The 23,575-nt window shown below is 61.4% G+C and overlaps 1 protein-coding gene across 3 annotated transcripts in view; it reads right to left on the reverse strand.

The window, feature by feature from the left end:
* Positions 1-1,597: 1,597 nt before the first annotated feature.
* ADPRHL1 (ADP-ribosylhydrolase like 1) overlaps positions 1,598-23,575 on the reverse strand; it is a 68,685-nt gene continuing 46,707 nt past the window's right edge. For all 3 annotated transcript variants that reach the window (XM_070579387.1, XM_008518143.2, XM_008518142.2), the window contains exons 4-8: positions 22,961-23,101; positions 21,274-21,401; positions 20,603-20,735; positions 19,236-19,389; positions 1,598-9,727 (exon numbers count right to left, since the gene is read on the reverse strand). In XM_070579387.1, coding sequence (XP_070435488.1) covers positions 5,986-9,727; positions 19,236-19,389; positions 20,603-20,735; positions 21,274-21,401; positions 22,961-23,101 — 4,298 coding nt within the window. In that variant the 3' untranslated portion in view covers positions 1,598-5,985. The remainder of the gene's footprint in view (positions 9,728-19,235; positions 19,390-20,602; positions 20,736-21,273; positions 21,402-22,960; positions 23,102-23,575) is intronic.

A 23,575-nucleotide genomic window follows, 5' to 3' on the forward strand; every position in this document is an offset into this window, starting at 1 on the left:
CATCCACTCTGGCAGAGAGAAAGGAGCCCAAGGAGCCGTCCAGAAGGAGCCATTTATGGGCAGAAGGAGGAGGAACAAGCAGGTGATTCCAGGCAGAAAAGGCAGGCTGGTTCTTGCAAGGTCACTTTCCTGCAGGGCCTGGCCGGGGTCCATCAGGTGGTTTATCCACCTGGCAGTCGCTGACCAGGTGATGCCTGAGTGATGGTGGCCGGCTCCGCTCCTGGGGGAGCTGAAACTGTGATTAGGTCTCGGTTTGGGACGGGGGCCTGGCATAAGCGACTCCACTGGGCCTGCTGTCTTGTTTTTAACTCACTCTAAACGGCCTGCTGCCGCTGTCAGAGCCTGGGGAGGTAAGAAATTCATTATTTTAATTATTTCCTTGTCGTCATTACCGATCAAGGGAGCAATGGAAACCAGTAATTTATTGAGTGATTTCTTTTGTCTTTATTTCTGAAAGATTTAAAAAATCCTCCTCTAGTCACAGATTTGCAGACTCACCCTCTGCTTCAAGTCTGTGATTACAATACGACCCTGGTGGAGCAGACTCCCGAGGACCAGCCATCTGCGGAGTTAGGCAGCCCCCTCTCCGTGGGACCAGGACGACACGGCCTGTGGCCCCAAGACGCTGCGATTAATAAGATAAATGTGTTTGGGTTTTGTCCCGGTTCCCGGCACCGAGCTCCTGAGACCTCAGAAATCCCTGGGTGATGGGGTTTGTCGTTCGTAAGAGGCCCCTTCCAACCACACCTGAGTTCATGCTGGTGCGGTGACTCTGGGAGGGTGGGGCTCCTGGGCTCCGAGCACATCTGGTGCAGGAGGGCGCCGCACCCCAGCTCGGCCGGCACAGAGGCTTCTGTGCTAGGGACCCTCTGGGCCTCGGTCTACGTGCCTCTTCATCTGGCTGTTCACGCGCATCCTTTATAACAAGCCAGGAAACACGAGCAAGTGTTTCTCTGAGTTCTGTGAGTGGCCCTGAGTGGAAGGAGGGGGACACGGTGACGTCATCTCATGTAGCTCCTGACACTAAGGAGGGTTTCGGGACGAGAAGGGCTTGGGGCTCCCCAAACCCACCCCACTAACAGTGCTCAGCCCCCGGGCCCAGCCGCTCTGGGAGGACGCGGTGCAGGTCACCCCCTCCGACGGCCTCGGTGCCCTTTGTGCAGACCTACGAGCTCCCCTCGCTTCGGGCACGGCAGCTCCTCTGCATCGCAAGGCTGTGTCCCGACCCCTGGCCCCCCACGCCCCTCGTTCCTCTCCTGGCCGTCTGCCTGGCGTCCCCGGGGGGTGCTCAGCTCCAGCCCACCTGGCCCACAGAACAGTTTATTCCCTCTCTCCCGGGGCCCAGGGTGTCCTGGGAAGGCCTGCCTATTGCTCCCAAGCACAGCCGCACCCCCAAGGGATTCTCCCCCCACCCAGTGAGGCCTCCTGGAGGATGGAGGAGCCTCCTCCACTGTCACTTGCTGACTGACTCTCCCCACACGTGGCCGTCCAGGGTCGGCCACACATGCTGTGCTCAATCCAGGCCCCACAGCTGCTTTCTGACATGAAATTCCTACCTCCTTCATGAAACCCCTCAGAAAGGCAAGGAAGAGATCTGTGATGAGCAGGTATTTTATTTCCTTTTATGAAATTATTTCCAGCTGAATAATGTTAGTAAAAATTCCAAAGAGAGAATACAACAAAATGTATTTAGTAACTTTTTTTTTTTTGCTGAGGAAGATTTGCCCTGAGTTAACAGCTGTGCCAGCCTTCCTCTGTTTTGTACATGGGTTGCCGCCACAGCATAGCCGCCCATGAGAAGTGTAGGTCTGTGCCGGGAAGTGAACACAGGCTGCCGAAGTGGAGCACGTCGAACGAACTCAACCACCAGGCCGTGGGGGTGGCCCCAGTAACTTTTTCCTAAGGTATCCACTTTAGAGGTGTTTAGTACACAAAGGAGGGTAACGCTGAGTAAACAGCTGTGGGTAAATACATAATCATAGTTAAAAGATAAACAGCAAAGACGCCTCGTTAGAAAGACAAGGAAGCGACACTGAATTTGTAAAATTCTAGATGACGACTTTCTGGGGCGAAGCGTCTGAAACAGAAGCACCTGGAGAGTCTTCAAGGATGAGGGTCCCCTCAGGGAGTGTGCGTGTGGCTCACAGACGCAAAGAGCTGACAGGAGGTGTCAGTGGACACAAAGCATCAAAGCCGCCACCTAAAGGTTAATGTGAAATATCCTTTGTTTTTACTTAGTTTTATTTAAAGTCCCGACGTCCAGGAGCCCACCATCTTCTGCAGTGATGTCCCCCCGGAGGCTCGTGGGCCACCGTCTGTGGAAATGACGGCCGTGTGTGCAGAGTGAACCCCTGCTCCAGCAGCTCTCCTCCGACTGGAGGGTCTCGGTGTCACGTGAACACACACCGACCGCTGTCACATCCTCGGACACGGCCGTTCTCGGCTCTTCTCTGTGGAGCTGCCCGGGGAACGGCGTTCGGGGTGGTGTTACCCGTGGCCGTCTGGTGGATCCGGGGCAAGGCCCTGCAGCTGAGCCGGGGCCTGCCGTCTGGGTCACAGGCTCACCAGCACCCAATGGACATGCAGGGATTCAGCAGACAGCACCCAATGGACGTGCGGGCGACTCCCAACGGACATGCGGGGCTCAGCGGGCAGCACCTAACAGATGTGCGGGGCTCAGCAGGTGGTTCTCTGAAGCTGCAGCCTGGAGGAGATTCTGACCATTTTTTCCAACACTTAAAATCATACCACTTGTGCCTCCTCCAGCAGAGTTTCTGGTCTATGTAAAAATAGCAACAACCCCCACTGCTTCTTATTTTAAAAAGGGAACGCCCAGTGAACATATTTTTATCTCCTCTGTCTGTCCTCGTGGTCTTTGCCAAATGTTGCCTTGAGTGCTTTGTGGAACAAAGTATAAAGAAAGAAAGAGGGGCCGGCTCCGTGGCCGAGTGGTTAAGTTTGCGCACTCCGCTGCGGCGGCCCAGGGTTCGGATCCTGGGCCCGGACATGGCACCGCTCATCCGGCCGCGTTGAGGCGGCGTCCCACATCCCACAACAAGATGGACCGGCAACTAAGATATACAACTATGTACAGGAGGAGTTTGGGGAGATAAAGCAGAAAAAAAAAAAAAAAAAGATTGGCAGCAGTTGTTAGCCCAGGTACCAATCCTTAAAAAAAAAGAGGAAGATTGGCAACAGCTGTTAGCCCAGGTTTCAATCTTTAAAAAAAAAAAGAAAGAAAGAAAATAAATAAGATGGTGCCCATCTTAAGTCCCCATCCCGGCGGCAGCGAGGACGCCCCTGGGGGCGAGCAGGTGCCGTCAGCAGGGCTGGGAGAGCCCCCTCGTCTGCGGGCCTGTGCGCCCACCCTGCGCACTCGTCTCATGAGCCTCCTGGGTTCTGCAGCTCTGGGAGGCAACCCCAAGTCTGGGTGCTGGCTTCCCGAGACTCCTGGGCAGGGGGCACCTGGACCCCCACAGCCGCACTTTGAGAAGACGGGCACCCCATCCTCCCAGCAGAGGTGGAACGAACAGCACCCAAACCAGTGGCCTTGGCCCCGTCCACCCTGTGAGCAGGAGCGACACGCAGTGGGGGAGGCGCCTGCCCGGCTCCACTCCCAGAAGTCAGGGTCCTCAACCACGTGTCCAGACACTGGGCACGGGGCAGCACCGTGCGTGTCGCACACGCCGACTCGTGCTGCTAACAGCCAGCAGGCCAGGCTGACACCCACATGGTTAGGCCCAGAGCACAGTCCCATCACTGCCCTTGGAGGGGTGCCTAGCACTGCGGTCCAGCCCAGCACCCCGGGCGCCCCCACGGCACTCTCAGCTGCGCCTGCTGTTGCACTTGGGGGAGTTTCCCCTCTGCTCGGTTCTAAATCAGTTGCCCGACTGCAGAGGGGAGCGCGGAGGACACGAGCCCATCCCTGGACGAGGCACAGCTGGCAGGCAGGGACCTCACGACTCCGCTCAGCCCGCAGGAAGCTCGGCCACTCGGGTCACGTGCATAGCTGTCACGTCGGACGGAGGAGACACCACAGCGCCCGGCCTCGCCACGGACAGGACGGAAACCGACAAAGCCCGCTCTCACTGAGCGTCTGTTCAAAGCCTAACTCGGAGGAGACCTTCCTCAAAATGGTCCTTCAGATCATGGCACCCGTCGGGGAAGCTCCTCCAGGACTAGCAGATTGTTTAGGTCGCTCAGCTGCAAACGTCGCTGGGTCTTCAAACAGCAGAAATCCACTTGCCACAGGGAGGGTGTCATCGAGAACAGAGAGCTGGGCCGTGGGGAGGGTCCCAGCGGCGGCTCCTTCCGGAAACCCCGAGGCTCTGGTGTGTCCGCAGGGTGGACCGGGCAGCACACACGTCTGGTTTTCAAATGCGACCTCGTGGCCCCTGAAAACACACGTGCGCTGCAGCATCAGGTTTTTAAACCGCACACCAGACATGGTCCCAGCTGTGTCTGGGCCTTAGAAGAGACAGCTGGTCATCCGTGTGACTATGGATGGCTTTTATTTCCTAACCTTCACTGCTGTGCAAAATTCACAATTTCTAGTCTGGAAACGCATTATCTCAGCGACGGAGCAGACGGGAGCAGTGTGAGGTCTCAGGCTGTGGCGGGAAACACCCGTGTGCCCCTCAGGAGAGGAGCAGCCGTCAAGAGAGCCGGCGTTCGCATCGTTAATCAGCGACAACACCAGGATCCCGGCAGGACTCAGAGGCCCCACAGAGGCTGCTGAGACGACGGTGGAGCACAGAGACAGTGTGGCGTGTCGCTTTCCTCCTCGCACCAGTGTCCAAACGACAGCTTCCTCGGGACGGGGCACATGGAACCGCAGAGCTGACGGCGACCATCGTCGCTCTGCATCGTCCCCTCCTGCAGCGACCTGGGCGTGTCCTGCGGGCTGCTCTGCTCCGGCCCAGCTGCCCGGGTGCCGGCCGTGCTCAGCAGGGACAGGAGGTGCCCGACCCCGGACCCCAGTGCCCTAACTCCACCTCCCTGCCTGTCATGCGGCTGGGTGGGGTCAGGGACTCGGTCCTCCCCTGGGAGTCGCTGCAGCAAACCGAGGCTCCTGGCCCTTCTTCCAGAACGTGCGGGGCCACGGGGGCGGCGCCTGCATTGGCATCACAGGCCCTGACTCGGCACTTGGTGGGCGACTCACCTCCCCAGACCACGTCGAGGGGGCCGCACAGGCTGCGTCTGAGCGAGGCAGGGGCCACAGTCCAAGGCCGGCCACACTTGTGCCTGCAGATGACCCCACAAGGGGAGGAAGACACTCAAAGCCCGAAGCTGGGGGCCAGCCTGGTGGCGCAGCGGTTAAGTTCGCCCATTCCACTTCAGTGGTCCAGGGTTTGCTGGTTCGAATCCCAGGCATGGACTTACACACTGCTCATCAAGCCATGCTGTGGCGGCATCCCACATACAAACTAGAGGAAGATGGGCACAGATGTTAGCTCAGGGCCAGTCTTCCTCAGCAAAAAGAGGAGGATTGGTGGCAGATGTTAGCTCAGGGCTAATCTTCCTCAAAAAAGAAAATATAAAAACAAAACAAAATGACAGAAAAAAAGCCCGAAGCTGACCTGGGCCCCCCAGATGGGACAGGACAGACGCATGCAAAGTCCAGCACCGCACGCTTGAGTGCTAAAAACAGCTCTTGGCTCAGTGAGAAGATGGACATGTGCAGACACCCTCGTGAGGCTGCCTCCGATGAAACGGAGAACACATGGACACAAGGGGGCCTGGAGCCAACGCCTGTGTGTCCGAGTCTGTTCCTCGTCCTTGCTGTTCAAACCTCCTGCGGGGAAGCGCTGAGGCCGAGGCGCCGCGGGGTTCGCGATGCTGGGGGTGTCAGTCCTGGAGCCGGGACCCTCTGGGCTGAGTGCCCTCAGAGCGACAGGAAACCACAGGCCGACTGTTCAGGGAAAACGACACTCGGGCGAGGAGCGGAGCCTGGGGCGTGGGATGAGGCGGTGCGGGGTGGGGGCCTCACTTTGGCGGCTCAGCCGCGGCGTCGGCCCTGAGAGCGGCGGGTCTGAAGGACAGGTCGAAGGACCTCTGGTCGCAGAAGCTCTGGGCTCGGTACTTGGCCAAGCGTGCTGACCTCCGGCGATGCTCGGGCTCCCATGGGCCTCTCCCCGCCCCGGGGGTGTCTGCGGGCCCCTCCTGGGCCTGGGCACCAGGTGTCTGGCGGCCCCCAGGCTGAGGTGGGGACCCTGCAGAGCCCCGGGTGGGCTCAGGGCGGGGACACAGCTGGCTCTCAGCCGCCCCAGGCCGCCGTTCTCCGGTCTTGAGCGGCGCTCTGGGCGCCCCCTGGGCGCCCCTGGGAGCCGGTCCCTGGGACTTTCCACTATCGCCTGCAATGGGTGCCACTGCTGCCGAGCCACCTGTGGGCCGCGCCAGGTCGTGGGGCGCCATCCTGCCGGCCTGGGCCAGTGCCGGGCGCCCCAGCTTCTCTGAGGGGGAAGGTGCTTGGCTCTCTTCAGTGGGCGCACCGTGTCCGCGAGCGGGCTCCTCTTCACGCCTCCCCCGCTGCTGGAACAGATGTTCCAGGCCTTTCGCAGCTGACAGCCGGGGCGTCTCCACCTCAGTGGCCGTGGCCTCCACTTCCCGCTCATCCCTGGGTCGAGTCTGAGCCTTTTCAGCCCAACACACTGTGCCATTCTGGCCCCAAGGAGCTGCTCCCTCCTTTCCAGGACCGGCCAGTCCTGCAGGCCCTGAGGCCCCGTCCTCCCGGCCCCCCCGGCCTGCCTGTGGCTGTGGCCTCTCCCCAACCTTGACCTCCTCCAGGACACCGGCCCGCGTGCAGGATGCCATCTGCGGGCGTGCCTGGAGGTTGGGACACTCCTGGGGCACCCTGTCCACCTGCTGGCCCTCTGCTGCCGTCGAGGGCGCCAAGGACGGCTGAGGTGTAGGCCCCGCGCTGGAAGGGTGCTGCTTTCCCGATGCGGCGCGGTCCTCTTTCCTGGCCTGCTGGGGCTCAGAAGGTGCCAGCCCCCTGCCCGAGGTGTGGTGGGGCGGCCCCTTGGTGCGGCGTCCCTGTGGCAGGGGATGACTTGAGGGCGGCCCCGGGGACTTGGTGTCAGCCGCCGCAGGGCTGGCCTGCGCGGACATGGTGTCCCTGCTTCCTCCCGCCGCCTTCGCCGGGCGCGCTGCCCATTCATTGGAAACACACGCGAGGGGATCATCATGCACAGATTGGGTGCCAGCGGCCTTGAGTGGGAGAGCGGCCTGGGGCTCTGCCGGGGACTCCGAGGCCAGAGGCCGCCGCGGCCCTGAGTCTTGGCGGATGCTGCTCTGTGCCGCTCTGCTGTGGGGCTCCCAGGGCCCACCGGGCGCCAGGAAGAGGGGGCGGCTGGGTTCTCGAGCGAGGTCCTCCGCTAGGAGGCCATGGCTTGTTGACAAGCTGCGCTCTCCCCCGTGCAGAGCCCTCCGCTCTTCGGCCACACTGTTTTCGGGGTTCAGGGCGTCACCGGGCGCTGGCGCTGTGTGACTCTTGGCCCCTTCAGCCGTCAACCACCCAGGGGCTCTGATGCTTGGTTCCGGGCGTCCATTTAAGGAGGACGGTCTGTGCTCGCCGAGGCCGCCGGTAGTGCTCTCCTCGGCCATCAGCAGGGGCTGGGCAGACGCGGGCAGTGGGGCTCGCCCGCGTTCTTGCTCATGCAGGATGTGCTTGTCCGTCGAGGTCAAACTCTCGGACCTTGTCCGGTCCTTGGTGGAGGCCGCCAGCAGGGCGGGGCCGCCCGCCCGGTGCTCCTCGCTGGAAGCCGGCCCTTGCTGCCAGCCAGAGGCAGAGCAGCGGGTCCCTCCTGGGCGGCTCTCCGACGCTGTGGTGTACCGTGATGGGGCGCCTTCATCGCGGGGTGGCGTTGCCCCTGATTCTGGCAGCTGCTGCTTCTCACAGGTGAGCTCGGAAACAGCGTCTGTGCAAACGTGCTCTCGAGCCTCATGCCGGTCCAGCTTCCCACGGCCGCCTTCGTGTCCCTTCCCTCCAGGGGAACTTGCCCATGGTTTCGGCATTGGCACTGCCTCGGGGGGGTGGCGATCAGCGCTGGCAGCCCCCTGTAGGGGCGTGGGGCTGGGGTCTGCCCAGTAGCCCTGCCGCGTACCTGGGGGCTCCCTCAGTCCGGCTGTGGCTGGGCCGCGGCTTCTACTCTCCGTGGTGGGAAATGGCGCTTCTGTGTTTCCGATCGCGCTCTCTCCTCCCAGAGCACCAGGACACTGGTCCTCACCACCTGGTGCCCTTGGCGGCGTGGCATGAGGGGGCGGCATTTCGTGGACAACGGGAAGTCTGACCATTATCTGTGGAGGCTCGATGGCCGGCTGAGTGCGCTGAGCGGCCTGGGCTGCGTGCATGTTGAGTGGTGGGATACGTCCTGGTACATTCTCTTCTGGAAAATTCCTCTGGGTGGCGAAGAGGGGGTCTCTCTCTGAGTCTGAAATGGATCTTTCTGTTTCATCCTCCGAGCTGCAAACAGTCAGTGTGACTGCGGGGGCCACCCCTGCCCCTCTCATCCCCCAGGTGTCGTCTGTAGTGCCCTCTGCCTGGGGGGCCCCCCTGCTGTCACCTCCTGCTGCCTGGGTGTACCCTGGGCTGGCTGCTGCCAGTGGGGATGTGGTGGGCTTGCGGCCAGGAAGAGCTTCGCCCCTGCGGGAGGCAGGAGAGGGGGCTGGCTCAGGGACGCACTCGGGCCCTGCTCTGGGGCACACTGTTCCCGTGTGGTCCCTGGGAGCTGTGGTCATGGGCGCTGGGAACCCTGAGCACTCCCCGCCAAGCCGCCCTTTTCCTGGTGTCTTGTTCCCCCCAGGTGCCGTCTCGCCCACACTGGGTGACGTGCCCGTTGCTGGTCTGGGCACACGCCCCAGATCTGAGCGGCTGATTTTGGCACAGTGGGACAGCCAGCTCCTGGGGCCGCAGACGACAGTGGCGATGCTGAAGGCTGGCACGGGCTCAGCCGTGCAGGCCAGAAAGCGGGCGAGGGGCATCCTGATGCAGGTGCTGGCAAGGGTGGCCATGCAGAGCACGCGGGCCTGAGGCCGGTGCATCTTCGTCCTCCGCAGGTTCTTCTTCTTTCGGTCCTCCGTGCGGAGCGGCAACACGCCGGCCTCGGAGTACAGACAGCCGCTCTGCTCGAACTTCTCCCGCAGCTTGGACAGGACTGAGTTCCTCTTGCCCGCTGTCCTCGGCAGGGGGCCTCCCGCAGCTCTGGGCCGCTCCGCGGGTGGCTTCTCCGCAGCCTCCTTCTCCTCTGCGGCCAAGAACATCTTCAGGATGTTTTTCACGGTGCTCTTCCCGGCAGGCGGGCCCCACCGGGGCTTCTGGCTATGGATCGGCTCCCGGGTCTTCTCAAGGAGCTTGCCGATGGTGGCCGTCACCAAGCTCCTGCTGGGGCCCTGCTTGTCCTTGAAGATCAGCCTCCCTACCTCCCGGGTCTTCTTGAGACGGGGCTCCCGTCCAGGGCCCATGAACTTGGCCTGCAGGAGCTGGAAGCGCGTGGGCCGCCGGTGGGCGTCCTGGGGCTCTGGCGTGCAGCTCACCTTTCTCCCCCCGCCCTCTGCCCTGTTGACGGGAGGCAGCCCCCAGGGCCTGTCCTCGTGGTCGGTGACATAGAGCAGCAGGCTGCTGAGGATGGCGTGGGCGGCCGGGTGGCACGTCGCCTTGCTGACCTTCCTTTTCAGGGCTTGGGCATCGATGGGCGTCTTGTCACTGCAGATCTTGCCATTCTTGGGGCTGCAGGAAAAAAATTAATTGTTACAGATTTTATCATCATTTTTTCCAGGGTGACTCCAAAGGACATTTCTTACGGAACTACCCCATTTTTAAATACCCCAAGAAGTCCAGGAGGAGGAACAGAAGGCTGGGGGTCTAGTGCGTCTCGGGGAAGCTGGGGACACCCACCACCTGTGTGGGTCACCGTTCCCTTCTCTGATAAGCAGCAGTGATTTCTGACCCAATGTCCTCCTTCGCAAAGGCCTTTGGAAAGCCGACACTAAATAGATTTGTGAGAGCACTGTGGAAAAATGCTTTGCATATCAAAGGTATTTACATTTTTAAATAACAGTCATATGCTCGTACAAATAGGAAAAAGCCAGCATAAAGGATTTGTATTCTCTGTGTGGGTCTGTGCACGTCTCTGACTTGAAGTATGAAAAATGAGGTTCACATCGTAGTTACATCCTGACTCAGTCCCACGGGCGTGGGGTCCCCAGAGCCCAGCCTCTGAGGGATCAGTGAGACTGCCAGGCCCTGGGCGGGTACGGGGTGGTGGGGGCGCAGCCTTGTGTGGGGGTGTCCCTGGGGCAGGAGCCGCTGGGCCTGGTGGTGGACCCCTGGAGTGGGAGGGGGTGGGCTTGGCTACAGAGAGGAGGGGAAGAGAGCTGGGGGCCCCGGCTGGGACCTGCCTTCCTGAACCCCTTTGAAAACAGTCCCAGAGGAACCCCGACTGAGAGGCCCTGAGCCCAGCCCACACAGCCCTGTCCGTGAGACGCTCATCAGCAAGGCCGCTGTGGCTCCCCCACCCCTGCCCAGCCACTGCAGGCCTCCTGGGGGCGGGGTCTCTGGTGTTTGAGGGGTTTCTCAGCCCAGCGTCCAGGCTGAAAGGCCCCCTCTGAGCGGCCTGGTGGCCAGGGGCGCGTCTGCCGACCACAGTGTCACAGCCGTGGGGTCCTCCCTGGCGGGGCAGAGCCGCCTCCCACCTCTCAGAGGAGAGCATTGCTTGTAAAGATGCGCCTGGCAGCCCAGGAGACAAATGGGACGCAGAGCGAAGAGTATGGGAGGGAGGTCTTTGCCGTGTCGTCTACAATCCCACAACACTGGGAGCACCCTGGACGTCCCCTGTGGGCTGCTTAAATGGCTGCATGTCACGTTTATGGGAAAACAGCCCAGGGAAGTGCTCGTGCTGCGAAGCTGACCGCCGGGCCGCCGTGCCCGCCATGCGCTGTGGGAGCCGCACAGACTGAGAACAGGCCGAGGGACACTCAGGCACACATTTTGTACTTACGCGTCTTTCCAGAAAAAGAGTTCTCTGGTCAGAAGCCACACACGAATGTCCTTTCGCATGGCTGTGGGGACACTGTGCTGGCGTGATGGGGGGACCACAGCGCACGCCCCGGCCTCATCCCCACTCAGTGTGGACGGTTCCTCATGAGGCAACCTGCCCGTCCTCGGGTGAGCCCACGGGCCGACCCGGTGCCTGGGAACGCGACCCCATACAGCAAATCGCAGGAGAATCCATCAGCAGGACCTTGGGCCCCTGCCTCTCAGGCTCCCTGAGAACCCAAATTCGCCTCGATGCCGTGGATTCGGACAGAAAGCGGCTGCTTTAGGAATCCTTGGACGCTGGTGGACATCGGAGAGCCGGGGGACTCCTTAGAATCCAGAGCACTGAGCGGCACCCCCAGAGCCTCTGACTCAGTCCGTCTGTGAGGGGTGAGAACTCGCATTTGTGGCAAGTTCCCAGAGCCGCGAGGCTGCTGGCCCGGGGACCCTGCTCTGAGCACCGCTGGGACGGATGGAGACCTCCCAGCCTCGGACGGCCGTGGGTGTGGGGCACCTATGTGGGGAATCAGGCTCCTCAAACAAAACCCAAACCTGAACCCACTCCCAAGCCACCAGGTAGTGGGAGCCGGCCTGGCCACCGGACAGCAGCTGTGTAGAAACCACTGGCAGCTGACCCCCAGGGTGCAGCTGCACCCTCCCTGGCACGAGGACGCCTGTCCGGTGCACCAAGCACCAGGTGCTCCCCCCGGGAAGGTGCTAGGCTGTGTCCTTGCAGCCGTTAGCCACCCAGGCCCCCTACATGCCCCAGGCCAGCATCGGGGACGGGGGAGCAGAGGGGTGGCCGAACCTGGTGCTGCTGGAACAGCCTTTGGCGCATCTGTTTGAGAAGATTGGCGCTCTCAGGCCACACACATCTGTGGCGCCTGCATCATGCCAAGCCTGCCGCTTTCACGACTGCGTCCCCGGGCGTCTGCATACGTCCTCCCTCCGTTACCTCACCGAGGGCTACCCAGGCGACCGGAAGTCTCTGTTACTTGCGGAGGAGGGCGTCAGCCAATGCCGGGCATCTGGTGGCCTAGGCCAGGGCATTTCAGGTGTTCCTTTGGGTCCCTGACAGCTCCCTCCCCGCCTGTCAAAGGTAGTCTGCAGGAGCCGCGGTGAGGAAGCCTGGGGCCGGCGAGGTGGTGGCGTGGTGTCCGTCCCTGGGGCTGGGGCGACAAAAGCCGTGCTCAGCGCAGGTGGTCCCGTGACCGAGGGCTGCCACACACCGCGTCTTTGCAGTGAGCCAGTGTCACCATGTGGTATGCAGCCCAGTGGCATCTCAGTGGGCAGCCCTTCCTCACTCCCCAGAGGCGTGCGAGACGGTGGGCGTCCAGCTGCTTTGGGGGTTCACCCCAGGCTCCGGGTTAGCCTTGCTGGGTGCTCCTCCCTTGCGGCTGGGCGCTCTGCTCTGTGCGCACACGTTTCTCTCTGTCTCTTGGGGTGATCGTCAGCCCCCCGTATCTGAGCCATGTAACCGCGGAGACCATCAGTGACATGTGCAGAACTGGGCCTGGGACGTGTCTGAGCCTGGCTTCACGGAACGCCAGGGGGCTCGCCCCTAGACTGCCCGGACCTCAGTCCTGGCCGGACATCTGAGCCTCACAGGCACCTCACACGTGGCTGAACTCAACCTCGGACCCCTGAAGCCCTGCTCCCATTTTCCTACCATGGCACGTGGCACCTCCTGCTCCAGAAACACAGTCGTCCTTGTCCCCGCACCCACAGCCAGGGCGGCTGAGCTCTGTGGCCCTCAGCCTGAGGGTGTGGAATCCGCTCCTGCCGCCTCCCTCGCCAGCCCCTCCTGTCTCCCGCTGCCTCTTGCAGCGGGGGCCACATCTAGACACGGCTGCCGCTGTTTTGGGATCCGGTCCAGACCCCTCCTGCCAAAAGGACCACAGACCCCAGCCACTCTCTGTGTCCACCCTCCTCATTCACCACGGCCCCGCCGTGCAGCCTGCCGCCCATCCACGTGCCTCTACCCCCGCTCCCTCCTTCCTGCTGGCTGAGGTCTCAGCACAGACGCCCCTTCCCGGGATCCTCCCGACCCTCCGGCTGGGTCCTCTGCGCTGCTCTGCAGTGCTCAGCACAGAGGCACTTTCTCGGCCTAATTACTGAAGTTCCATCTCTGCTGTCTTGCGTGAGCATCTTCACACAGAGTGGGGACCTTAGCTCTTAGCACATGGCGGGCCCGCAGTGTTTGTTGACTGAATTAACACCCCTGTGGCTAAGCACTGTGTGGCCAGCCTCCTGTCTCCTCAAGGGCTCTGGTCATGGGCCTCGCAGGCTGATTGTCACATGTGTGTGGGAGATCCCAGCTGAATGTGGAGGGGTTGCAGTGGCTGAGATGGGGATCTCAGCACCTCACGCCACGTGGACCTTTGGGGTCCAGGACTCCAGCTTCCAGGAGGCACCGGAAGCAGCCTCGCTGGGTCTGAGGTGGAGACAAGTGAGCTTCCAGAGCGGCCAGTCACACGGCCGGCCACATGGCCGGCCACCCAGCCCCGAGTAGTTGGCTGCCTTGGTCATTTCAATCACCTACATGACTCTGCGGGCTGAGTTGCTCAGATGACTGAAATAGCCACACTGACGACGTGCTTAGGGGACACTGATGTCTGCAGAAAGGCCACGAGGATCAGCCACGTGCGACCTCAGTGCCACCTCACGTACCATGCCTGCCGGCCTCTGCGCCCCACCATCTGGTGGAAGGACAAAGAACCCAGCTGCAGCAGAGGCCCATCAGCCTCTCGTCGCCATCGAGGCGAATCTGGAAGAAGTGGAGAGACACGAAGCTCGGTATGGATTTACGCCATCGCTCGCTCTGGCGGCGGCCAGCGGTCTGTCTCAGCGTCCGGACACCGCCTCCCATGAGCCCCACGCCACAGTCCTGACGCTGATCGTCTGTTCCAGGAAGCACAGCTGTGCCCTTTTGTGACAGTGACACCAGAGGAGCCACGCCCTGGGCTGGCCTTGCTACGCGTCCTTCTGACGGCACGTGGTCCTGCACCTGGTTTAGCTGTTCAGCCAGCGCGGGGCCTCCATGCCACGTGGAGGTTTGTTGGCCAGCTTTAAAGTACGACGTTGCTCAGCATCCCACTCAGCTGACAGCCACCAAAACCGCAGCGTCGCAGATCTGCCCCTCGCTGCCCACGGGAGCCCCAGTGGCGCGCATTACAGCCCACGGGTAGAGTTTCAGAAAGTTCCCAGATGCTTTCACAATCACCTGGAGAAGTCCTCACTCCCAGAGAAGGTCAGGATGCTTTTCTAAGATTTATGGGCTGAGGAATAGGGGATTAGCTGGACCTCAAAGTTCTTTTTCGGGTGAGCCCTCCCTTGCCAAGGTGGCCTTGCCTGCGAGCCATCATGAGGCGTGGTAGATCAGGACAGTATCCCGGGGCTGTGATGAGAAAGGGAGACTGCACGGCCTCCTTCCGTAAGTGGTGTGTTTACAACCATCGTGGATGAACGCTCCTCCTCGAGTTCGGCCTGCTTTTCTCCATGGCTGTCTCTGCTCTCCCTGGGCCGCCCCTGCCACTGGATGGACACCACGTTCTGTTTGCGAGATGTAGTGCATTGCATGCTCACAACATCTGTGTCACAATAACTCTCCGAGCCATGTCCATTGTTGCTGCTGAGCTGGGCTCCTGCCCTCCCTGCAGGGACATCCTGCCTTGGTCTCCAGGCCCACGGGCTCAGCCCATCTGGCCCTCTGACCCCAACTTGCTCTCCCCACCTTGTGCACCACTCCAGCTGTACTGGCCATGGTTCAGTTCCTAGCTCATTCCTGCCCCAGGGCCTTTGTGCAAGCTATTCCCTCTGCTTAGCACAGTCTGCCTTGGGGCTTCACATGCCCCATCCTGAGGTCACCCCCTGAACACACAACCCCCTGGGAGACCTCTTGCTGTAGCACTATTGTCTGGGACTCGGGCACAGTTTCAAACACATCATGCATATTTTTGACTCGCTCCCCCACTAGAACGTAGCCCCGCGGGCAGGGAGCTACTTTGCCCAGAGCTGGCAGTAAGGTCAGGCTGGGCAGGACTCAGCATGGGCCTGCTCCTCCAGGCCGAGCTTCTGTCTTGTCAGCGCTCCCCAGAGGACTGTCGCAGGGTCCCTGGCTTTGTTCTCAGCCGCTGTCCCGCCGAGTGACCTGCCCCTGCCACTGGGGGGTGGACGCGGCGGAGCTGTGCAGGCCGGGAACCGAATAGTCTCTCGCAGGGGCCAGTGTAAACAGGAAGCCTGCAGTAAACAGTCCTAATTTAGCCCCGTCAGCAGCTCTGTTGGCGAGAGGTCACTCAAAAATACAAGGACACAGGAGCCTCCATGTGGGCCTGCCTTGACCACCAGCTGGATGCGCCTGTGGCATTACGGACAGGGTGGGACGGCAGACCCCGCCCTCCCTGGCTGAGATCCCCCAGTCCCTGCAGATCTCCCTGGCCATCCTGGCCAGCTGCGCCCCGACTCTCCGTCCTGCCTTCTCAGCGGGCGCTGGCCGACCCCGACCTGGCCTGCCCCCGCTCTGCCACTCACCAGCACACACCCGCCAGCCTCACAAAGCCTCTTCCCTCCGCCACCCTGGCACGGCTCTGCGGCCACCGAGGCCCCTCCCTCAGCAGGCCCGTCCCGCGGTCGGGGAGTAAATGCAGCAGGGCAGCGCTCCCTTTGACCCGCCTGCACACCTTGGCGCCTGGCAGGGCCCCACACACAGCAGGCGCTCAATAAATGCCTCCCCTCAGGTGCTTTAGAGGCACCAATGGGCTCAGAAGGGGCCGGAATGAGAGCTGGGCTGCCTCCTGGTCTGCTCCCGCCTTTGCGGCCAGGCGGTCCCTGCATTTCCTCCTGGGACACCCCATCCCCACCTAGGGGCGGCTGAGAGCAGGCCATGTGGCTGTCACACAGTGAGCCCACAGGGCTGATGCTGCTGTTGACGGCTGGTCAGAACCGGGAAGCAGCACGTCAACAGCAACTGTTTCCTAGTCAAGCTCAGTAGCAGGTGTCTGTTCCAGGTTTGTTAGTGACCAGGTAGCTCACAGTGGAAACTGTGCCAATGAGTCAGAGTCAGAGAGCGTGAAGCTCCGTGTTTCCCTGGATATGAGTCTGGCTAAAGAACGGCAAGCGGCCGTCTGGGCTGGGGTCCCCCACGGTCTTGCCCCTGCACCTCACAGCCTGGTCCTGGCTCTGAAAGGGGCGTCTGTCCAACCCAGGCTGGCTGAGGCCCCGAGATTTAATAAGTGAGCAGGATGCTCCCCAAGACCTACTTACAACTCCTGCTGTGTGTGTGTGTGTGTATCTCTGTGTGCGTCTATGTGTAGCTCTGTGTGCGTCTGTGTGTGTGTGTAGCTCTCTGTGTGTGTATCTCTGTGTGTGTTCGTGTGCATGTCTGAGGTGTATAGTGAGCAAGAGACAATAATAAGGTGGATGGGCCTGGTGTTGGCAGTTGGCGAAGTGGGTGAGGGGCATGTGGGAATTTTTGGGCAATTTTGTGACTTTTTGTGTGTTTGAAAACAAGCCATCTGGACGGGACGGGAAGCAAGCAAGGCCGCGGGTGACAAGTGGGCTTCGTGTCCACGAGGGTCTTGCTGGGGGAGGCAGGGACCTGGCCGAGTCCCGCTGAATTAGAGGTTAAGAAGCAGGAGCGGTCGACAGGCCGAGTGGGGTGCCCTCTCCATTCACTAACGGCCCCGACCTCTGGGCTGTGTCCTCTCTGCAGGACCGGCAGTAGCAGTGCCTGCCTGCCCCGCCCAGGAGGGAGCACAGTGGAGGGAACACTCGAGCAGTGGGGGTCGCAAGCAGAGCGCCAAGCGCTGAGGTGGCCCTGGGGGTGTGCCGTGGCTGGCGGGGCCGCGGGACGGTGTGGACCTTGTGAGTAGCCTGCTAGTCTCGCCAGGTGAGCTAGCCCTGCGTGGGGAGGGGGGACCGACTCTGCTGAACCTGCCTCGTGTCTGGCTTCCCGGTACAAAACACTGGGAAAAGGGACCTAAATCTAAATGCAAACCTTCTTAAGCAGAGAGTCTGGGCAGGTGAATTAAGTGAAATCGGCCTGCAGTCTGGGAATTTCTGAGCAGTGTGGGGGACGCAGGAGGCTGCCCCAGCGCGCAGTCTTCCTGGGGCAGGACGTCCCAGCCGCAGGCAGCGCTCTGCGTCCGCCTGGCCCCAAAGAAAAGTCGCTGTGCTGCTGGCGGAGGTTCAGTTCTCAGAAGAGATGGGGAAGCCATGTTTTGAAGTAAACGTGAGGAGCAGCATTTTAAAATGTCGCTTAAGAAATGGATACACCTTAAAACTACGTCAACAGGGGTCCAGTTACAATTCCACGTGTAAATGGAGCATCGGGCCGCAGTCAAAAAGACTGAGGTGGACGCGTGATGATGACACAGAAAAACAGTCAAAACCAGCTAAGTGAAAAATGCCGAAAGGAAACCATGGCGTAGTCTAAATTCCTCTTCGTGGAGAGAAATCGTGTGTGTGTGTGTGTGTGACAGAAACGCGAGTGTGCACACGCAGCCCCGGTGTGTGTAGAGACACTTCTGGAAGGATCCTCGAGGAAGCGTGGCTGAGGTTTCTCTGGCTGGCGTGTGAGCCGGGTGCGGCCTCCACACGCCCCGTTCCTGGCATCTGAGACTCTGCAGCTGTGTGTGTGCTGCCTTTATAATAAAATGAAACCAGCAAGGGTCACATTTTAAAAGTTTGAGTAGGTGAAGCATTCACCTCATTCCTGTTTATGGCTTTTTCTTTTCCACTTTTGCGTTTCCCTGTGACGGGAAATAAAGTGGGGGACAGCTTCTATCTTATGATCTATGAATTTTGGTGGGCGTGTTCGAACTCGGAATCTCCCTGTAAATTGATGGTTCCCCGGCTCCCGAGGGCGAATGTAATTCTCCTAAACGGTCAATAAGATGGAGACCGACCAGCCTTCCTCTTCCGCCTGCTCCTGGCTCATTTGGGGCGGCGTCTCTTCCGCACAGCAGAATGGAAAGACCCCCGTCAGTGAGCTGGTGAGGGGTCTCACCCCAGAACGGCGAGCCTCGTGTGACGCGCGTTAGGAAAAGCGTGACTCGCCTTACCTGGGTTTCTGCTCCTGGAAGGCGGTTCTCCGTCCACCTCCCCACACCAGCTCACACCCGTCTGTCCTGCCCCCACAGCCCAGGACAGCAGGGGTGGCCAGGAAGCGGAGGGCGGGCGGGCGGTCCCGGGAGGCCTCAGCGCCCGAGCGTCTGCCAGCGAGGGTCCCAAGGCTCTGGGGACCGTGGGCTGTGCTCAGGGGCAAGCCTTCGGAAGCAGAGGCTGCCATCAACGGGACAGGCCCAGCCAAGCCGCCAAGCGCCATGTCACACATCAGTCGCCAACTGCTGTTTTATTCACACCAGACGCCACTCCAGAAAGATCGTGTCCAGGGTTATTTTTAACAAGAGCAAGTGTTCTCTTTCTCACGACTCGAGGAGAAACCCCAGCCCCGGGAACAGCTCTGTTTCCTCGTCCGCAAGCCCGGGTGGAGTGGGGGTGGGCTGGACCCGACCCCACGGGTGCAACAGCTGCGGACACAGAGGGCAGAGGCAGGGCCAGCACCGGGGCCCTCCGTGTGGTTCCCCGTCACTTGTTCCAAAAGAGGCTGGTCTTAGGGTCTAGTGTGAGTAAAAACGCAGGCTGGCAGGTTAAAGGCTGTGCGGTGGCTGCCCCCGCGGCGCTGGCACCACTGCTTTGTGGGGGACACGCAGAGAGGCAGACGCAGCTCGAGACGCCCGGAGGGCGGCAGAGGCCAGGGAGCTGCCCAAGCGCGTGTCTAAGAGCTAGAAACCGTGAAGGACGCTCCGCGGATGGAGGAGGCCGTCCGAGCAGAGCCGTCGCGGTTAGTTTTGTTGAAGTGAGTCAGCGAACAGCATTAGTTTTGCGACAGAATAAAATACACCAATTGTCCAAGAGGCTATTCGTGACCACTGTATTTGAGGTTTGAGGGTGGCAAATCCAGTGTGACGTCAATAATGCGCTCGGTCTGCGTTAGGACAGGAAGAACGTTCTCATAGGACAAACAATGTATTTTATGGAGCGAGAGGACCGTGAAATGAGGAGGGAGCGTTAAGTGTGACTGTGGCCGGTTAGGCGGGTTCTCGGCGAGCCGGAAGCTGCTCTGGCGCTGCCTGCGGACACCCTGCCACCCAGAGCCGGACTCGGCCCCCCGGGAAGGGAAAGTGGCAGAGGGCTTTACGTCTCCTCCGTGGACAGGCGGTAGAGGGCTGCGCCCAGGCGGCTCAGCTCTTCCTTGTGCTCCAGGTCCTGGTACAGCCCCGGGGGGACGGAGTCCAGGCCGTGCAGCAGCCCGAACAGGCAGCCCGCGATGGTCCCCGTGGCCCCGCTCTCACCTGGAAGGGAGACACAGGTCCTCAGGGGCTTGGGGGCAGGGCGGAAGGGGCTGTCACCGTGAACCCACGCCATCCAGGGCTAGGCTGGCTCAGAGACTCTTCTGGGCCGACCGCCCCGGGACAGGCAGCGCAGGCCTTCCTCAGCCTCCCCGCCCCAGTTCTGCTCTGGGCAGCACCCCCTGGGTCCTGGGGGGCTTTTGCTGTCCCCAGTAGAGCAGGCAGGGGTCCCCTTCCTCCTTCCTGGGACACGATGGTGCACAGACGCCTCTCTGGTTCCAGGAACTGGTCCTGTGAGGACGGCCGTCCCGAGGGCCCCTCCCCTCCAGCTCTCCGGGGTGTCCCGCATCCCCGCGGGCTCCCTTGTCCCTTGCGCTCCCCACCTCCCGCTCTCAGCTCCTGCGCCAGTCTGGGCGGATTGCTACCCTCTGCCCCTTCTGCCGGGCCCCTCCTCCCATGACCTGCCTGCAGCCCTTGGCTCCCTCTGTGTCCTCCCTCCACGTCCCCAGCAGGGAGCCCCCGTTGGCCCCCTGGGGAGCACTGTCCTCTCAACCGTGCTGGCACCAAGAGCAGTGGGGCCCTGGTCACCATCACAGTGAGACTGACAGAGAGTTGATGCCCGGCAGGAGGTGACGTCTGCTGCGGACCCGCTTGCTTCACCCTCGCGGGGAGGACGGCCACGGGAGGGAGGCAAAGGTGCCCAGTGGTGGGACGAGGGCCACCACGGAAGGCCGGCGCTGAGCTCCTGGCCGCTGGCTTTGGACGGTCCCAACGGCACCATGAGGTGGGTGTTCTCCCTTCACAGAGAGACAGGCCCGGAACCAGGGCTCGAACCTGGGCCAACTGGCTCCAAAGGGCAACCTCTGACCACAGAGTCTGCAGAGGAGCCGGATGAGGTGCTGGCGATTGCAGAGAGCAGAGCTCTGTGCAGCCAGCCCCAGTGGATCTGAGCCCCTGGCCCCGCTGCACAGAGGGAGATAGGCCCCCCGCCCAGGCCACCCTGAGCACCACACTCTCTGAGCTCAGACTCGCACGGGCCACCCTGGGGATGCCGTGACCTGCCTGCGGCCTGTGATGCCCGTGCTCCAGACGCCAGGACTGATGCCCAGTCTAGAGAAGGACACACATCCTGGAGGTGGGGAGGCCGGCCTCACGCCTGCAGCCCGACGTCCTGGCACGGTGCCGGGAAGTCCACGGCCATGAGAAGGGGCCTCACCTCCGTGAAACATGGCCCGGTGGCAGAGCTCCGTCCAGCTGCTCCCGGCTCCCAGGAGAGCGTCATATGCAATCATGGGGGCGTCGTGGCCCCGCCGTCCCCCTCGCCCCTCCGAGCTCCACCTCCTGTAGGTCTGAGGAAAAAGCCTGGGTCAGAGGCACCGGCCAAACTGGCACCATGACAGTCTGCACCAGAGCACCGCATCTGGTGCTCGTCCCACAGACGGCTGTTCATGTGCTGGCCGTGCACGTGTGGAACGCCACCTGTGTGCAGGCAGCGCCCTGGGGTAGGGACGCATGGCGGGAAGGAAAGGCACCTCCCAAGGCGCTCACGCTCCAGCATTCAGACACAGTCGCAGACGAACAAGCACGACAGCGTGTCGGTGGCTGCAGAGTGTGATGGGAAGTGGAGCTGGACCCGGGACTGCGAGAGTGTCACCGGGCTGTCAGGACAGCGTGGCAGGGAGCCACTGAGCGGTACCTTCAGTCCCAGCCGCGCAAGGGACAAGGGGTCTCCCGTGGCCCCTGCCACACGCAGCTGCTCCCTGGCCCATCTCTACGGCCTGGGCAGCCCCCGTGGACCGGGGGCTCCAAAGACGATAACGCTGTCCAGATGCAGACGGCTTCTCGGCCTGGGGCCCGCCCGCCCCCACTGTCGACCGCGAGGCTTACCTTGTCCCTCTCCTCGGCGTCATAGTGGTCAGGAAAGGTGGCTTTACTGTCCACGTCTTCACTGATTTTTCTCTCCTCCAAGTAAAACTGCCATTTTGCTTCAAAGTAAAACCAGTGCTCCTGGTACTCTAAAGGTAAAGAACATGGTGGGCAGGACGCAACGGCCCCCACCGGGCGCAGGGCGAGGGGGTGGCTGGCGACCTTGTGGGCACAGAAGGTGCGGGTCCGGGCAGAACCTGCACCCGGCCTCAGCGATTGCGCCAGAAATTTGAAAATGTGCAAATCTGTAGCTACTTTGAAACAACAGCAACGAAGATGGAGATGGGGAAAAAAGCAACTCAAAGAATCACTTCACTATATTCTGAAACTAAGGTAGCAATTGCAGTATTTTGAAGCACATTCTCTTGAAAATTCTGAACCTGTGTGTTTTCATTAACTCAAGTCTGTGCCTGCAAAGTGCAGGGAGAGGCGTTTCATTATTCCTAGTGAACAGCTTGACATCCAAGCCCAGAGGTGTTGACCCAACTTTTCCGAGGTGTTTTGGCGCAGAGGACGTTGACTCAGAAATGAGTGGGAGCGGCAGCGACACTGGTCACAGATGAGGGGAGGTGGCGCTCCTCGTCTGGGAACCGGCCGCGAGGGCCCCGCGTCCCTCAGCCTGGCTCTGGGCGAGCACATCCCACTCTCCCGCCCACTCGATCTGTCCTCTTGGGCAGTGGGGTGTGACTGGCTCACAATGGGCCACAGACCCCGCTGTGCTGTCTGCGTCTGGGGCACCGCAGCACAGAGCCATGACTGCAGACCCGCCGGCAGTCCAGGCAGATCTCAGCGCTCCACCTTCAAGGCCTCCACCTCCCGCTCCTCCAGGACGAGCCAGAGAACTTGTTCTAGAAGGTCTCCTGACGGCCTCAGACTATCACGGTCGCACAAGCTGCTGGCACTCCTCGCGCAGCCCGAGAGCCGTGGGCTTCCTGGTCCTGTGGCCTCTGTGCCAGGCCAGGGACCTCGGGGAACCCGTGGGAAGGGGTGCAGGCGGAGACAAGCACAGGAGGCCCGTGACTGCTCCCCAGACCGCCCGCAGCCCCCTGATGCCATCAGGCTCTGCTGCACGGGCTGAGGAACGGCCCACTCCTGGCCACAAAGGGTGCAAGCCATTCAGACGGACAGAGGGTCCTGGGGGCACGTGTCATCAGTGGGCACGGATCTCTGTCTGGTTTTCATGTGGGAGACTCGAAAGTCTCCGGGGTCAGGCACAGCTGTCTGCTAGGTCAAGGAGCACAGCAGACGTCCGTGTTGGCGTCCCTCCCCCCGGCTGAAGAATGGGCTACTTGAGGACAACATGGAAAATTAAACCTTAGTACGTACCCCACTCCTCACCGGCTGCAGCCAGAGCTGGGGTCGGGGCTCGGCAGGAGCCTCAGATGGGGACGCAGCGGCCAGCACCCGTGGACCCCCGTGCACGCCTGGGGCCCTCCTGAGTGGGTGCCGCCCTCGGGCCGAGCAGTTCCTCAGACCTCCTTTGTGGGTCAGCCTGCTCACGTGGACCCCAGGGGGATGCTCTTGGTTTCAGGCGGGGAGAAGGACCCTGACCTCCAGGGAGCTGGGTCTGTCTGAATCTGAGTGTGAATTGAGATTGCCCTTCTTCCATGGGCCCAGGCCAGGGTGACAGCACGGAGGCCAGGCTCACCTGCCAGGTGCCGGATGGTCTTCTTGCAATATTCTTCCGCCAGAGGGACTGTCCTCATCATGTCCCTCCCCCACTGCTCGAGCGGCTTTCCTTGTATGGCGTAAGATGCAAACAGGGCTGTGCACAGGGACCCGAGGAAGCCTGGAGGGCAGTGGGGAGAGAGGGACAATGACACCTGGGCCACACTCACGCTCTGGGATGCCAGAGGCGCCATTTACCAGGGCATGGAGCCTGGGCAATTGCTTTGAGCATTTGGACCTTCCATTTCCTCTCTGCACAGAGAGTACAATACCCACCTTGAGATGATTCTAGGCACCAGTGAGTGCCCGCCAGGCCGGCCACGGTGAGGGGCAACGCAGACCACGCCTGCCCAAGAGACAGCACTGCCACCACCCTGAGACGCCTCGGTGGCTTGCTGGCCACTCCACAAGGCATCAGGTACGGACCACGCAAGGGCAGGGATAAGGGTCTCGTCCTCAGACCCAGGGTTCAGTCACCATCCTGACCACCTGCCCTCTCTCCGCCTCCTGTCACGGAGGGTGTCAGCTCCGGGGTCTAGGACGATGTACACTGTCGTAAAAACTGTGACACTCGCTCCCGGAGGTGGTTCAAAAC

The sequence above is a fragment of the Equus przewalskii genome, chromosome 16 (genome assembly GCF_037783145.1).
Source record: "Equus przewalskii isolate Varuska chromosome 16, EquPr2, whole genome shotgun sequence".
NCBI classification, from domain to species: Eukaryota; Metazoa; Chordata; class Mammalia; order Perissodactyla; family Equidae; genus Equus; species Equus przewalskii.